The sequence below is a fragment of the Neoarius graeffei genome, chromosome 24 (assembly GCF_027579695.1).
Source record: "Neoarius graeffei isolate fNeoGra1 chromosome 24, fNeoGra1.pri, whole genome shotgun sequence".
NCBI lineage: Eukaryota > Metazoa > Chordata > Actinopteri > Siluriformes > Ariidae > Neoarius > Neoarius graeffei.
Window position 1 is genome coordinate 1145391 of NC_083592.1, and position 16548 is coordinate 1161938.

Genomic DNA, 16548 nt, shown 5'->3' on the forward strand with positions numbered 1-16548 from the left:
AAACACACACACACGCAGTGAGACGGTCAGTCAGTGAGACTCACAGCTGCCGAAGAGCATGGTGCCAGTGAGGATGGAGGTGTCAGAGCGACAGACAGTGAGAGAGACAGGTGGACAGTGAGACTCACAGCCGATGAAGAGCACGGTCCCAGTGAGAATGGAGGAGTCGTTGAAGAAACAGGGGACGTTGGTGCCGGTGTAGGAGGACTTGTGCAGGTTGGTGATGGTGGTGCTGTAGCTCCTGCGGCTCAGCCTGGTCACCGGTACCTTCTGTTTCCCGTATCCTAAACTGCCAAAGGCCATGCCCTCCGGCGTGATGCAGCACACCGTCACATTTCCACCCACCTCCAACACCGGATCCTGAGGGTACATCTTAGCCTGTGGCTGATCCGGCACGTCCATACCTGAACATTCACAACCACATTAATAACTACACTCATTAACTCATTAACTGACTAACTAACAGTTGTCTGTTTTCTACACAGAGAGAGAGAGAGAGAGAGAGAGAGAGAGAGAGAGAGAGATTCAGTTTGAATCTGATTCAGGAACAGGGCTACATGTGTATGGACCAATCAGGTCTGAGATTAGAGGACAATATAACAGAGCCTGTGTGCTAAATATAACCTAACTCGCTAATTTAGCGATGAATGGATGGTGGTTGTCATGGGAACACTGGAATTATACTGTGACATTTTTCTCTGCTGTTAAATAAATCGGTGAGAAAATGAGAACATAACATGAGGCTCATGACTAAACTGAGTTAGCCTACTAACATCCACCATGTTAGCAGATTATTATAATCAGGGATGAGAATGAAAAATATTTAAAAAGTCTGAAAAAACCAGGGCGGGGCCCATGACCCAGGAGGGCGGGGCCCATGACCCAGGGGTTCCAGAGGCTAATGATTTTTGGCTATTTTTTTATTTATTTATTTTCTTTATCATTAGACAGGGAGATTATTATTGGACAGGGAGATTATTATTGGACAGGGAGATTCTTTTGTGTAATCTGAGCTGAAGTGGGTTTTGTATTTTGGTTTTTTGGGGCACGCGTGCTCTCTCTGCCATGCCGATCCTGTAGGCTGCGCTGACTCAGCTGAAAACTCCGGTCCTCGAGAAAAGAGATAAAAGCCCGCCCACACTGAAAGCTGATTGGGTTACTTAGCAAAATAAGCCAATCAGGATGCTCTTTGTCTGGCATGCGCTACATGAACAAGCACACAGTCTCCCTCGCGCGCGCACATTCTAAGATGCGTGATGCAGACTTTAATGTTGCGCACGCACGCTCAAAAACGATCATTTTGGTCTGAAAAAGTCGGAAATTCGCCGATCGGCGGAAAATTCTCATCCCTGTATAATAGAATATCATTGCTAAATGTATTATAATTATTAATTTTATAAACATTCGCAGTAGTGAGAGAGGACATGAAAGTGGCAGGTATAGTAGAGAAGGATGCAGAAGACAGGGAGCAACGGAGACGAATGATTCACTGTGGCGACCCCTAATCAGGAGCAGCCAAAAGAAGCAGCAGCAGCAGTAATACGAGGTGTAATCACCAGGGATGGTCAGCAGGGGGCTCCACTGGCTAACTGCAGCCACATGTCGCGCTCTGATGCGTACAGAGCGGGAGGTGCACTCCAGCGGCACATCCGAGCGCCACGACCAAACACAATGGCCTGTTTTCGAGTTCCCTTCCACCCAAACGCTCTCCTGTTAAACACACACACACACACACACACACACACACACAGTCAGACACCAGTACAGATACACGTTACTGACCTGTCAGACACCATAATTAGACGACAGTTACACGGTGGAATTCTGCTTTCTAACTGAACGAGCTGAAGTGGCCTGGAGTTAGCTGCAGAAAATCTTACGTTGAAGACAAGCTCCATGAGTTCAGTGTAATAAATCTCCACATCAAAGTGTGAGGCTTCACTCTGCCATGACAGCGTCAGTGTCCGAGACCTCAGGTCCTTCTGTATGGACACATTCTGGGGTACAGGGAGCTCTGAACCTACACACACACACACACACACACACACACACACGTGAACAGAGATTGGACACGTCTGCTCTCAAATGATTTATCCAAATTATGATAAAATGGCACACAGTCCAGGATGCACGTGACCCAGTGGAGGTTCAGGTGGAGAAGATTGTGAAGTAGACATCTCACCTCATACACTTTAGACCGAGAGACAGACAGACAGACACACACTGGGACAGACAGAGCCTTGCATTTAAAAGCCTTTTACTGTGATGTGTTAGACATTAGGACACAAACGTAATGTAATCAGTGTTTCTGCAGGGGTTTTGTTGCCAGTTAAATCCAGAACAGACGCCAGGCTTCTCTGATCCCTCATTTCTTTACGAATGCTGCTGTACCACCAGTGTGGTGATAGAACACGTGCTCCACAACCTCCTGTGATTCCACCAGGAGTTTGAACAGAGCTGCCATATCTCCATCCTGTCCTCGGGTTACATGCTGCTGCGACTAAGCATGGCCAAATCCGCGAGACTTCATCCTCATCCGGAGCATTCAGTATAAAGATCAAACACCATCAGTTTTACCACACAATGGGAAAGTTGGTGAAATTGTTCTTTCAAATTTGGCTACTAGGGCTGTGTGATGTCCCCTTAATTGGCATCGACGATGTTTACAGTGCAAACATCGTGATGGACGATCATATCGTGGGCGGGGGATTTTAAATACCACATTATTAAATATATTATTATTAAAAGTATTACATACTCATCCGAGGCTTTGGCACGTAAAGAAAAAAAAAAGCACTAGGTGATGTGGAATATTTGGCCTTGATAACAGATATGTGGTCCAGCTGCAACGTGATGCCCTACATGTCAGCTACCGTACATTATGTGGACCGAGAGTGGGCAATGCAGTCCAAATGCCTGCAGACAAGTTTCATGCCAGAGACACATTCAGCGGACAATTTAGAAGACGCATTGCGCGAGACACTTGCCGAATGGAAAATAGAGGAGAAAAAGATCACCTGCATAACAACGGGGCGAATATTGTCACAGCCATCAGGCAATTGAAATGGCCGTGGTTAAGTTGTTTTGGGCACAATTTGAACCTGGCCATAACCAACTCGCTTGCGCAACAGAGGGCCAGTACAGACCGAGCGTTTGGAGTTTGCCGAGCAGTCAACACTCACTACGTTTACATGCACATAGAGAGAATCGAATTTCTGCCGTTGCTCGACTGAAATCGAAGTTCAAAATGCCATGTATACACCTTAATTCGGCTGAAATTGAACCGAACTTGATTTCTCGGAATCGAGCTACACGACCTAGTTTATGCGATTTCTGCCGAGCTACATTGTGCATGTAAACCCTATCGAGCTAGTTGTCGAGCTACTTCCGGAAGTGACGAGACCACAAGCGGGAAACACAACAGCCTCGGTCGGCATGACAACGAATCATGACAACGGCATGAATCTTTTCTTTTTGTGGCATTGTTTGCACTGTTAAAATTTAGCTCACTTACTGTATCACCAAATACATCTGTCCAGCTGTTGCATAGCTGTGAATTGTGTACATAAACAAGTCATTGTATTTGTGTATATATATATATATATATATATATATATATATATATATATATATATATATATATATATATATCCAACATCTGAAGAATGTCAATAAAAACAAAACAATTGAACTTTTTGTGTTTATTAAGACATAAGTTAAATTGTAAGCAAAAAAAATATTTTTTTGTAAGCAAAAAATGGACTTTAGAAAAATATTATTGTGCAAAATAAGTTGTCTTACAAAACAGTGGTCTGCGCCGGACAGTTTGTAGCCATACAGTCTGTTAGAGCAAGCCTAACAGCTTGAACACGGAACTGCTAGTGTTGCCAGATTGGGGGGTTTTAAGTGCATTTTAGCGGATTTGAACATGTTTTGGGCTGGAAAACGTCAGCAGTATCTGGCAACACTATAGCTCTTCTTCATGACGACAACCGGAAGTGTACCAACACGATGGGGCGTGTAGCGCCACGTGTGGCTCGGGTGCACAATGCACCTTGCACAATAGCCCGATTTCACTTGTGCATGTAGGATTGGATTTCTCTGGCACCCCTGCTGGGACCCTTTGCTCGATTACCAACAGCAGCTCGATTTGGACGTGCATGTAAACGTAGTCACTGCGTTTGCGCACAGCTGGCTTCGGAGAAATGAGCTGCGCAAAGCGCAGGTGGAAATGAACCTCCCCGAGCACTCACTGATCACGGCAAGATATTAATCGGCGGCTCTAACAATGAAAGACTAGTATTCAAACTACGAGAAGAAACTACACTTAAGCTATTACTCATTGTTTATTTACACCATATCAATTGAAGATGCGTTTCGGCCTTTAGTGCGCACTTGAACGCGCTAATTTTTCCAATTTATTAGTGTTTGAATTATTGCACCAGCTTTTAAAATCATGATTTAATATTGTTTTTTTACTGTCTTTACATTTATCAGAATCACCTTCATTCTTCCCTTTGGTTTGACATTATGGCTTAGAGTGGACCATTCTGAGTCTGAAAGTAGGCCTGTTTACCAGATTAAAGTTATTTGACTTCTGCCGAAGTCTGCGCTTCACTGCCGTTTGATAAGGTGCAATATTTCCCGACTGAAGTCGTTAATAGTGGCTATTTGTTTGAACAACATGACAAATTTTACATTAAAAGTATAGTGTAGGCTAAAAAATGAAGTCAAAATGTATTATTAGTAGCATACTGTATTTGTGTAACCACAGGTTATGTTCACTAGCACGTCCCTGCACCATAGCCTACGTGAACAAGCGGTAATAGGATATTACTTTATAATGATTTATATATTTATATGTAATTATATGTTATATATTAAACAAAACTAACTAACTAAACTAACAAAAAACTAACTTTTTAGGTTAAATAGGCCCAGATGATACCGTGCATGTTTATGACAGGAGGGGGCGTGGTATCAAGATGGTGGCTCTCCATCGTGATGGATGACCACCATCGTCTATCGGCACAGCCCTATTGGCTACAGATGATTTGTGGCTATGGGACAATGAAGCTTGCTCCAGTGGCGATCTGCAGACCTCTTGGGTCTATGGGAGGTTTATATAACAGCCTCCATGATGGAGAAAGCTCAGCAGGGACTGGAAGATGATCACTCCATTTTATATCCATTCTTCCTCTTACTTCTGCATCACACACTGATTTTACACACTGAAGGCCCTGAGTAGGAGAGTCTGACTGCTGTAACTGATGCGTTCCTAAGCTTTAGGTGTTATTTTAATTTTAGGAACTGACAGAGCTTACAACATCCAGTAGAGCACAACTTTACACCTCCCAACCGAAGTGTTCACAGTTCTCACAGATCTGAGACACACTTTACTCTCCAGTGACTGCGTGGCCGTCCACCAGCCCGAGGTCACACTGAACAGATCAATTACTCTTTAAAAACAAACAAACAAAACAAAAAAGTTAGTGAGTTAAAGACTAGCGACTGGACATTAAACACAGGCTTAAAAACAGTGATTCTGAAAAACCATAATCCTCATTATTCATCCTTGGTATTTTGCTCGCCAGACCTGAGAACAGAACGATAAAAAGGAAAGCAGTGCACGTTTTGTACAACAGGATTTTCCGTTGAACACAACTGCTTATCAAGGTCTACGTGTCCAAGCTGTTGAAGGACATGCAGGCCAAAGCAAATCCAGAACACGGTATTTGAACTGTCGAGCAGTTTTTGTGAAGTCTGTGTCCATCATCTTTAATGGTACAGGAGTAAGACTGTGACCTCCATCAGACACGGGCCGGTCCAGGACACCTGGTGGGACCCTGATGGTCATGCCGTGGCAGTGATGCTGTTGGACTGGTGGTGATCTCCCTCTGTGGGACAGCTGGGAGAGGAACCATCTCCACCTCTGCAGTCTCCCTGTAACTCTCTTTCTGCCAGGCCTTGCCAGTTGTTTTTCATATATTAATCAGTTCCAGGAAAGATCCAAGAGCTTTAAAACCACTTTTTCCCCACTACACAGACGTGGAGCTCATGCCTCACCACTCTCCCAGTAGAAAAGATGCATACTTGTCCCAATTCATACATGCCGTATGCTGCCTTCTGGTCCATGTCCAAGCACAAGCAGGGTTTCCCATACATAGACCATTGTGTTGCGCAGCGCCACACAATAGATTCCTATCGCCACACAATCAGACTTGCGATTTTGGGAAAAAAAAAAAAAAAATTCCGTTGCGTATTATTCCGTTCATTCATAGTGCTCTTTCTTCTCGTTCACGCACGCGCACACAGCCACACAGAGTGAGAGAGAGAGGCGTGTCCACAGACCTGCCGGTGCGCATATACCTGGACTGCAAGTAGGCCTGTTAGGCTAATTAAAAACAACGCAGCCTTCCCGATTCGCCTTCCGACCCCTTATTTTAAAAGGTAGCCTACGTCGTGCTCGTGATGAGCTTTATCATAGCCTGACAAGGACAGAGTTACTGTGTCCTCAGTGTCTCAGATAAAAACAGTAACATCACCAGGTTCACAATGGTACTGTGATCCTCTGAAGATGTGTCCCGAGTGTGGACAATAAGGACAACACAACAGTCTGTCTTTCAGGCAGTCTGACATCCACAAAGGTTCTTCAAAAAGTTCTTGACCTGTGTTTGGTGTGTACATGTTAGAGAAAGAGAACTCTGATTCTCCTGACGCTGCACCTGCCCGGACCATCAGCCCCGGGGTTATTCCAGTGGGGGAAGGCTGTGGATTGGATTGTTGTGAAAAGAGCATCACAATTCCTGCACTCAGGAGAAGAAAAAACACGACATTTCCATTCACAGCTTCAGTGTGTGTGTGTGTGTGTGTGTGTGTGTGTTGTAAAATCACATCTACCTTTAAAATCTCTGTTAATTTATCTACAGTCTCTTTTTTCTATCTGTGCATCTGTGATTATTTAATGAGCAACGCTGAACGCTGGCAGGAGGCTGGAGTGAAACAGCCATGTCTAATGTTTTGTACGACTCAGTGTGCAAAAAGTTTCATCTTCTTCTAACAGCACACATGAATTCCCTGAGATTTTCAGGGGAGACGACTCACCAGAGCGGACGAGGCTGGGTGTGAGAAAGACGCTCAGCAGCAGAAGCACTTGTGTGCACATCCCCATCATCTTCATCAAGAACACTGTAAACACACACACACACACACACACACACACACACACACACACACACAGTTTAAGATTCTGGAACTAGCTTAACGTGTTTGTTGTGATGGACAGAAGCATTGTTCTGTTTCCAGGTAAGTACAGGTCATGACAAGTAGGGGGCGGAGCTTCACAAGTTCACAACATACAACTGTTACAGACATGTTCAAGCATCTCTCTCACACACACACACACACACACACACAGGCACAGACAGACTTTCTGTTTCACTCTGAGACACCACTGTGTGTGTGTGTGTGTGTGTGTGTGTTCTGTTCCACCCAACAGCTGAGGGAGCAGAGAAACATTATCACTGCACCTTTCTCTCTCACAGACAGGAAGAATGAAACAAACCTTTCTGTGATACATAAAACCCACGGTGTAAACATTCTACTCCAGTGTGCAGTCTGACACACACACACACACACACACTCCTAAAAGTGTAAATCATTCCTCTACTGCAGGGGTGGGGAACATCTGGCCCACAAGACTGTTTGATCCGGCCTGCAAGATGATTCATAATTACTCTCTCTCTCTCACACACACACAAAAAAAATGAGACCGCAATTAATAAAATAGGCAAGTGGTTGTCTTTCCGGGCCAAGGTCAGGGTCCTGAACCCCACACGAGCAGAGCGTGGTCATGCGCGGTCACGTCACATCATTTAGCGTGCATAGACAGACTGTTTAACGATTTCACCAAAACGCACCATGGCGAGTATGAAGAGGAGAAAGGTAGATGCAGAATGTCACGCTTTTCAGGAAAAATGGACAAATGATTATTTTTTCGTAGAAGTAAAAAGCAAGCCAGTTTGCTTAGTTTGTGGAGACGCCCTTGCAGTAATGAAAAAGGCTAATCTGGAGCGTCATTACAGCACCAAACACGGCAAGCTGGACGAGCTGAAAGGACAAGTGCGTGTGGATAAAATTAATGCTCTTCGGCGGCGTTTGGGCGCCCAACAAGCAACATTCACAAGATCTCAAGGTAACCAAGAAAATGTTACACAGGCTAGTTTTGTGGCAAGTGAGCTAATTGCCAAGAAACTGAAACCACATTCAGAAGGGGAGTTTGTGAAGGAGTGCCTTGTCGCTGCCGTGGAACTGCTCACACAGGACACAGTGAAACTTTTCCAAAGTGTCAGTTTGTCTCAAAGTCTCCAATCGGATCCAATCGCCTGCCTCCCCCCCGTCTCGCCTGCCTCCCCCCATCGCCTGCCTCCCCCGCCTCGCCTGCCCCCCGCCGCCTCGCCTGCCCGCCGTCTCGCCTGCCTCCCCCCCTCGACTGCCTGCCCGCCCGCCTCCCACCCGTCTCACCCGCCCGCCTCCCCCCCCCGCCTGCCCCCCCGTCTCGCCCCCCCCGCCTCGCCCGCTGCCCCCCCCGGTCTCGCCCGCCTCCCCCCGTCTCGCCCGCCTCCCCCCGTCTCGCCCACTTCCCCCCCGTCTCGCCCGCCTCCCCCCCCGTCTCGCCCGCTTCCCCCCCGTCTCGCCCGCCTCCCCCCCGTCTCGCCCGCTTCCCCCCCGTCTCGCCCGCCTGCCCCCCCGCCTCGCCCGTCTCGCCCGCTTCCCCCCCGTCTCGCCCGCTTCCCCCCCGTCTCGCCCGCCTCCCCCCCCGTCTCGCCCGCTTCCCCCCCCGTCTCGCCCGCCTGCCCCCCCGCCTCGCCCGTCTCGCCCGCCTCCCCCCCCGTCTCGCCCGCCTCCCCCCCCCCGTCTCGCTCGCCCGTCTGTTTTATTGTATCAGTACTAGTATCACTTACTATACTCAGTCATAGATTAGTCCAGTACAACACCAGCTTGCTTTTTTCCATTTGACTGTCGCAAGTTTTTTCAGGCTGGTACAGTCAAAAATTGAAAAAAAAAAAGTTTTGGCCTCCTAAACTAGTCATTGATTCTACTAGTGTATTAATTGGAGTCGACATGAAAACGTTAGGTAAAAACTTTAAACCAGTACAATCTCTTCTTCAAAGTTTCACCAAATGGTTTTATTTATGCAATTTAAAGCTCATAATACTGTATAACTTTGGTCGAGTAAAAACACGGAGCAAAAACATGGCTGAATCCTGAATGACTCCTATTTCAGGGTTCCTACAGGTTTCTTCAAGTGAAATTCAAGGCTTTTTCAAGGGTTTTTAAGACCATTTATACACAAATTCAAGACCTAATTTCGCAGCTGATTTCACTGGCAAAGAAACATCTCAAAGTTGTGTTTACTTGTTTCTCAAACAAATGTGAAAATGTGCAAAGGATGATGAATAGTGTAACCTTATTGCATTACAGTGCTGAGTACTCACTGTACACCACCACAATACAAAATCACGGAACGTTCAGCAGACCACGTTTTATTAATGACACATTTCACAAGTTGACTGCTGCTTCGGCTGGCCGAAAAACAATGGCGATGGAAGGCGTTCGCTGTTTCTCTTTCATACATGCTATGTCTCATCTCATTATCTCTAGCCGCTTTATCCTGTTCTACAGGGTCGCAGGCAAGCTGGAGCCTATCCCAGCTGACTACGGGCGAAAGGCGGGGTTCACCCTGGACAAGTTGCCAGGTCATCACAGGGCTGACACATAGACACAGACAACCATTCACACTCACATTCACACCTACGCTCAATTTAGAGTCACCAGTTAACCTAACCTGCATGTCTTTGGACTGTGGGGGAAACCGGAGCACCCGGAGGAAACCCACGCGGACACGGGGAGAACATGCAAACTCCACACAGAAAGGCCCTCGCCGGCCACAGGGCTCGAACCCGGACCCTCTTGCTGTGAGGCGACAGCGCTAACCACTACACCACCGTGCTGCCCCATACATGCTATGTGTTTTGATGATTTCGTGTGCGATTCTAGCGCCTTAACGCCCATTGTGCCGAGTTTAAACGCCCTTTTACACACACAGCAAAACGCCTCAAATACATTGCCATCGACAGGTTTTACCCACTCACGAAATGAAATATGATGCCTCCATGCCTCGTTAAACTTACATTTGCCCATTTTTCCTATATGTAGTCTATATGTAGGCTATAGACTTTTCGTTTATACTTTTGGACTTAATTCTCCAGACTTTCCTTTTACCGCGCGCCAAACAAGTTCAGGGATGTGTGTTCGAAGAATTTTGCCCTCGGGGTGTGCGTGCGATAGCATGGTTCCGCCCACAGCTCCAGTTCCGCCACTTATTTACTTACTTAGGCTGCCGGTACATTATTTACCAAAATAATGGCGGTTAAGATATTAAAAAATAATGAGAAATTCTATACGGAGAAGTTACATACTGTGCACAGACTTTAAGACCTACACATTAAAATTCAAGGCTTTTTCAAGGCTTTTTAAGACCCTGCGGGAACCCTGCTATTTGTTTAAATAGGGGACTAGCTACATAGGCGTCAAAATGTAGTTTCTTTTTCCCTGCCATGGAAGCGCACTTGTATACCGAGGAGGAAAGCAATTTGCATTACAGCCGTGAGGTGGCTCGGCTCGGTTTTCCCTTTCGGGCGCTCTCGTTTTCTGTTAGAATTTGGTAAAGAAAAAAAATAAATATTATTTACCAGCTTACCGGGTCCATTAACATAAATCTGACAGCTGACAAGGTCGGGATATAAACGAACTTTTGCATTAAACTGTGTGCTTGGATTCACAATTTTTTTCTGTATACACTCACTTAAATGTACACTACAGTCTTCTCGCATCCACTGTTCAAGCAGTCGACGTCCTTTGTAGCAATCGACAACACAACAGTGTCCCCACAGCGAGCCTGTAGCCTCCGCCATTGTTGACGTGCTCTACTTCCACTCGTTTATGAGGCCTTAACCTTTGACCTTTCCCACAACTCCTTGCGGTTTGCCGTATCTGTGAACTGGTCTATGGAGAGTGTGTGTATCGGTTATATTAATATCATGATGTGCTTTATAATCGATATACTGTTCCAGCCAGAACAAAAGTTTTATATCCTCAAATAAACCAAGAGAACTTTATAAAGATCTATTCACACACACACATTATTAAAACAATAATATTACACTGTTATTTATTAAACGTGTTAAGGTTTACTTATCTCTTCTGTTCAGCACTTTGGATTAATTTGGCAAATTATGTCGTTCTGCTAAACAAATAACTCAATAAGTTAAACCGGGTTTGTGTTAGTTTGTGCTCTAATACTGACCATGGGCAGTGTTTAAATTCAAGGTAACTTGAGGCTGTGTCAGGCCTGAGGTAAAGCCTGGCCTGAGGTAAAGCCTGAAGTAAAGCCCGGTCTGAGGTAAAGCCTGAAGTAAAGCCCGGCCTGAGGTAAAGCCTGAAGTAAAGTCCGGTCTGAGGTAAAGCCCAGTCTGACGTAAAGCCTGACCTGAGGTAAAGCCCAGCCTGAGGTAAAGCCCAGCCTGAGGTAAAGCCTGGAGTAAAGCCCGACCTGAGGTAAAGCCTGGAGTAAAGCCCGATTTGAGGTAAAGCCTGGAGTAAAGCCCGATTTGAGGTAAAGCCTGGAGTAAAGCCCGACCTGAGGTAAAGCCTGGAGTAAAGCCCGATTTGAGGTAAAGCCTGGAGTAAAGCCCGATTTGAGGTAAAGCCTGGAGTAAAGCCCGACCTGAGGTAAAGCCTGGAGTAAAGCCCGACCTGAGGTAAAGCCTGGAGTAAAGCCCGATTTGAGGTAAAGCCTGGAGTAAAGCCCGATTTGAGGTAAAGCCTGGAGTAAAGCCCGACCTGAGGTAAAGCCTGGAGTAAAGCCCGATTTGAGGTAAAGCCTGGACTAAAGCCCGATTTGAGGTAAAGCCTGGAGTAAAGCCCGACCTGAGGTAAAGCCTGGAGTAAAGCCCGATCTGAGGTAAAGCCTGGAGTAAAGCCCGATCTGAGGTAAAGCGCGGCCTGGTGTCGCAGGAATGACTCAGTTAGCACACAGCTAGCCGTTAGCTTCATTAGCACTCACCTCCACACGCTGCTGTCTCCTCAGAACCCGGGAGTGTAATAATCCACTGGGACTCGGACACTCAGGACACCGCGGGAACAGAGCAGCTACATCATCACCGCGGCTTACTCGCGCTTTATACCGAGAAGAAACACACCAGCGTCACAATCCAAACATCCCACCGTGTGCTCACTCTCACACACACACACACACACACTCACTCACTACTGCTCCAGCGGGAGAAGAATCCCAGAAAGAGTCGATTCACTGAGCCGAATCACTGGGACTGAAGATCCGACTCCATCTGAATCAATTCCTCACAGATGTTTTCACCCAGAGTGCGCCGCTGCTGTGTGATCAGCTGTTAGCGCCTTACACAAGCAGCGAATTACTCTAACGCATTGCTTTGTGCGGTAATGAAGGGCATTACAGAAAAAATGTGGTAATATTTTACTCAGTAGAAATATCAGTAACGCGCCTTACAGTGCATTTTTAACCTGCAATGAAGTGTTGGGTTTTTTTCCTTCATACAAATTCGCCAGGCGGCACGGTGGTGTACACTGGTGTAGTGGTTAGCGCTGTCGCCTCACAGCAAGAAGGTCCTGGGTTCGAGCCCCGTGGCCGGCGAGGGCCTTTCTGTGCGGAGTTTGCATGTTCTCCCCGTGTCCGCGTGGGTTTCCTCCGGGTGCTCCGGTTTCCCCCACAGTCCAAAGACATGCAGGTTAGGTTAACTGGTGACTCTAAATTGAGCGTAGGTGTGAATGTGAGTGTGAATGGTTGTCTGTGTCTATGTGTCAGCCCTGTGATGACCTGGCGACTTGTCCAGGGTGTACCCCGCCTTTCGCCCGTAGTCAGCTGGGATAGGATCCAGCTCGCCTGCGACCCTGTAGAACAGGATAAAGCGGCTACAGATAATGAGATGAGATGAGATTTCCAGAGGTGCCGCAGTAACATGAAGTTAGCGAGGAAGCAAGCGGAGGATGAGAGTGGCGATAAAATCACCAAGCAGCCAAAATGAACCTTCTCTCGCTCTGAGATGCTCCTTCAGCCTCAGGAGGTGAGGAGACCTGTGGCGGAGTATGGTGATGAAGATATGCTGACAGTTTGTTTACATTTTTGTCCTGTATGAGTGTTTTTCCTGGTCGGAAGTCAGACTAAAGTGACTGAGCTGCCTTTCCTTCGAGGGCTAATAGGCCTAAGCACTTCAATATCAGTAAAAGCACTTTGATTTTATTTCTAATTCCATTTTTCGAAATGTGACTGGGTCGCCTCATATAGCTAATGGTCATCGTCTAGCTGTGATTTAAAAGGCTTGTGGGTTTTTTTCAGGCCAGTTTTATTGTAGGCCACGATTTGCCATAATATGCTCATTTTTGTTAAATTTCTGAAATGGAGTCATATCCCTTAGGGCTAATCTTTTTTTTATGAAGCATAAACTATGCTTAATGCTGTAAACTTGAAAACAATAACGGCATAGAAATGCTAATTTTGTATCCTGTCATATCTTTAGACATTACAATACAATACAGTTCAATTAATGTTAATATGAATAGGCCTAAAGTTACAGTATTTCTATCACAGTTTGCCAGACTTTCACCTTTTGTCGGTTCTTGCGATGATTGTTCCTTGTATTGTGCCATGAGCATCACTGTGGCTATTATATTCTAACCATAAGCCGAGCTCAGTCAGATACCACATCACCTTCCACTGGATGTGTGATGAGCTAATTGAGCATCTTGAGCTACATTTAGATTGCCAAATCCATACTTCCAGTTATTTTGGTGAGAGTAACTTAAAAGTAATGCAATAGTAGTGTAATGCCTTACATTTTAAATACAGTAATATTGTAATGTAACTAATTACTTTAAAATGACAGTAACAAGTAATAAATAACGCAAAACAGTTTTGAAGTAACTTGCCCAACACTGGTGATCAAACAATCAATGTCTATTTATTTATTTATTTATTTATTTATTCATTCATTCATTCATTCATTCATTTATCATACTACTTTAGCAGTGTCTTAGTGGTTTGTTTTGGAACACAAAATAAAATGTCATATATAACTTACTTACATTAAAGTGATAATGATAAATAATCTAAACACTCCCCATCCACCTGAAAGGGCTGAGTTCATTTAATCAATCAATCACGTATTATTATTATTATTATTATTGCTCTCTAAGTCCTGATGAATATTCACGGCAGTGCACACCATCACTAAACCCTTCTCATTCATATTACCCACCACAGCGTCATATACACTTCAGAAATAAATAAATAAATAAATAAATACTGAACTCTTTCTTTTCCTAAACTCTTCTTTTTTTCCTGGGTTTTAGTTTAGAACCCGGAAGTGAAAATGATTCGGTTTAATCAGACTCGACTCCAGCGCTTCCGGACACTTGGACTCGGAATCGGAGTCGATTCCCACAGGCCCGACCGAACAACCGGGAACACAGGGAGGCGGGGGTGGGGCGTTTTTCCGTTACTGCGGTGGCGGTGGGCGGGGCCTAACAATAACCCAGAATAACAAGTGCAGAGAATTGATTTATTTGAGCCTGAGTTGAAGAACACTCAGACCACTGCCTTTACACACACAGGAAAGAAGACTTTTTAAATAATATAACTTGCTACAGTCAGTGAATTGAAAGTTATATAAATTAATGGAATTTTTTGTCATAACCCCTTCTAATAATAACCATATTTAAAATATGAATAAAGAAAGCTACAATTAAATATATACACATGTAATTATAATTAATAAAATGTTACAAACATAAAATACATTTTATATATTATATACAACCCCGATTCCAAAAAAGTTGGGACAAAGTACAAATTGTAAATAAAAACGGAATGCAATGATGTGGAAGTTTCAAAATTCCATATTTTATTCAGAATAGAACATAGATGACATATCAAATGTTTAAACTGAGAAAATGTATCATTTAAAGAGAAAAATTAGGTGATTTTTAAATTTCATGACAACAACACATCTCAAAAAAGTTGGGACAAGGCCATGTTTCCCACTGTGAGACATCCCCTTTTCTCTTTACAACAGTCTGTAAACGTCTGGGGACTGAGGAGACAAGTTGCTCAAGTTTAGGGATAGGAATGTTAACCCATTCTTGTCTAATGTAGGATTCTAGTTGCTCAACTGTCTTAGGTCTTTTTTGTCGTATCTTCCGTTTTATGATGCGCCAAATGTTTTCTATGGGTGAAAGATCTGGACTGCAGCCTGGCCAGTTCAGTACCCGGACCCTTCTTCTACGCAGCCATGATGCTGTAATTGATGCAGTATGTGGTTTGGCATTGTCATGTTGGAAAATGCAAGGTCTTCCCTGAAAGAGACGTCGTCTGGATGGGAGCATATGTTGCTCCAGAACCTGGATATACCTTTCAGCATTGATGGTGTCTTTCCAGATGTGTAAGCTGCCCATGCCACACGCATTAATGCAACCCCATACCATCAGAGATGCAGGCTTCTGAACTGAGCGCTGATAACAACTTGGGTCGTCCTTCTCCTCTTTAGTCCGAATGACACGGCGTCCCTGATTTCCATAAAGAACTTCAAATTTTGATTCGTCTGACCACAGAACAGTTTTCCACTTTGCCACAGTCCATTTTAAATGAGCCTTGGCCCAGAGAAGACGTCTGCGCTTCTGGATCATGTTTAGATACGGCTTCTTCTTTGAACTATAGAGTTTTAGCTGGCAACGGCGGATGGCACGGTGAATTGTGTTCACAGATAATGTTCTCTGGAAATATTCCTGAGCCCATTTTGTGATTTCCAATACAGAAGCATGCCTGTATGTGATGCAGTGCCGTCTAAGGGCCCGAAGATCACGGACACCCAGTATGGTTTTCCGGCCTTGACCCTTACGCACAGAGATTCTTCCAGATTCTCTGAATCTTTTGATGATATTATGCACTGTAGATGATGATATGTTCAAACTCTTTGCAATTTTACACTGTCGAACTCCTTTCTGATATTGCTCCACTATTTGTCGGCGCAGAATTAGGGGGATTGGTGATCCTCTTCCCATCTTTACTTCTGAGAGCCGCTGCCACTCCAAGATGCTCTTTTTATACCCAGTCATGTTAATGACCTATTGCCAATTGACCTAATGAGTTGCAATTTGGTCCTCCAGCTGTTCCTTTTTTGTACCTTTAACTTTTCCAGCCTCTTATTGCCCCTGTCCCAACTTTTTTGAAATGTGCTGCTGTCATGAAATTTCAAATGAGCCAATATTTGGCATGAAATTTCAAAATGTCTCACTTTCGACATTTGATATGTTGTCTATGTTCTATTGTGAATACAATATCAGTTTTTGAGATTTGTAAATTATTGCATTCCGTTTTTATTTACAATTTGTACTTTGTCCCAACTTTTTTTGAATGGGGGTTGTATGTAATACATTAAACATAATAGAATTAGA

The 16548-nt window shown here is 44.8% G+C and overlaps 1 protein-coding gene across 3 annotated transcripts in view; it reads right to left on the reverse strand.

Moving 5' to 3' along the window:
- lifra (LIF receptor subunit alpha a) overlaps window positions 1-12349 on the reverse strand; it is a 33692-nt gene extending 21343 nt beyond the window's left edge. For all 3 annotated transcript variants that reach the window (XM_060907669.1, XM_060907668.1, XM_060907667.1), the window contains exons 1-5: window positions 12128-12349; window positions 7105-7188; window positions 1881-2020; window positions 1557-1710; window positions 129-404 (exon numbers count right to left, since the gene is read on the reverse strand). In XM_060907669.1, coding sequence (XP_060763652.1) covers window positions 129-404; window positions 1557-1710; window positions 1881-2020; window positions 7105-7180 — 646 coding nt within the window. In that variant the 5' untranslated portion in view covers window positions 7181-7188; window positions 12128-12349. The remainder of the gene's footprint in view (window positions 1-128; window positions 405-1556; window positions 1711-1880; window positions 2021-7104; window positions 7189-12127) is intronic.
- Window positions 12350-16548: the final 4199 nt, after the last annotated feature.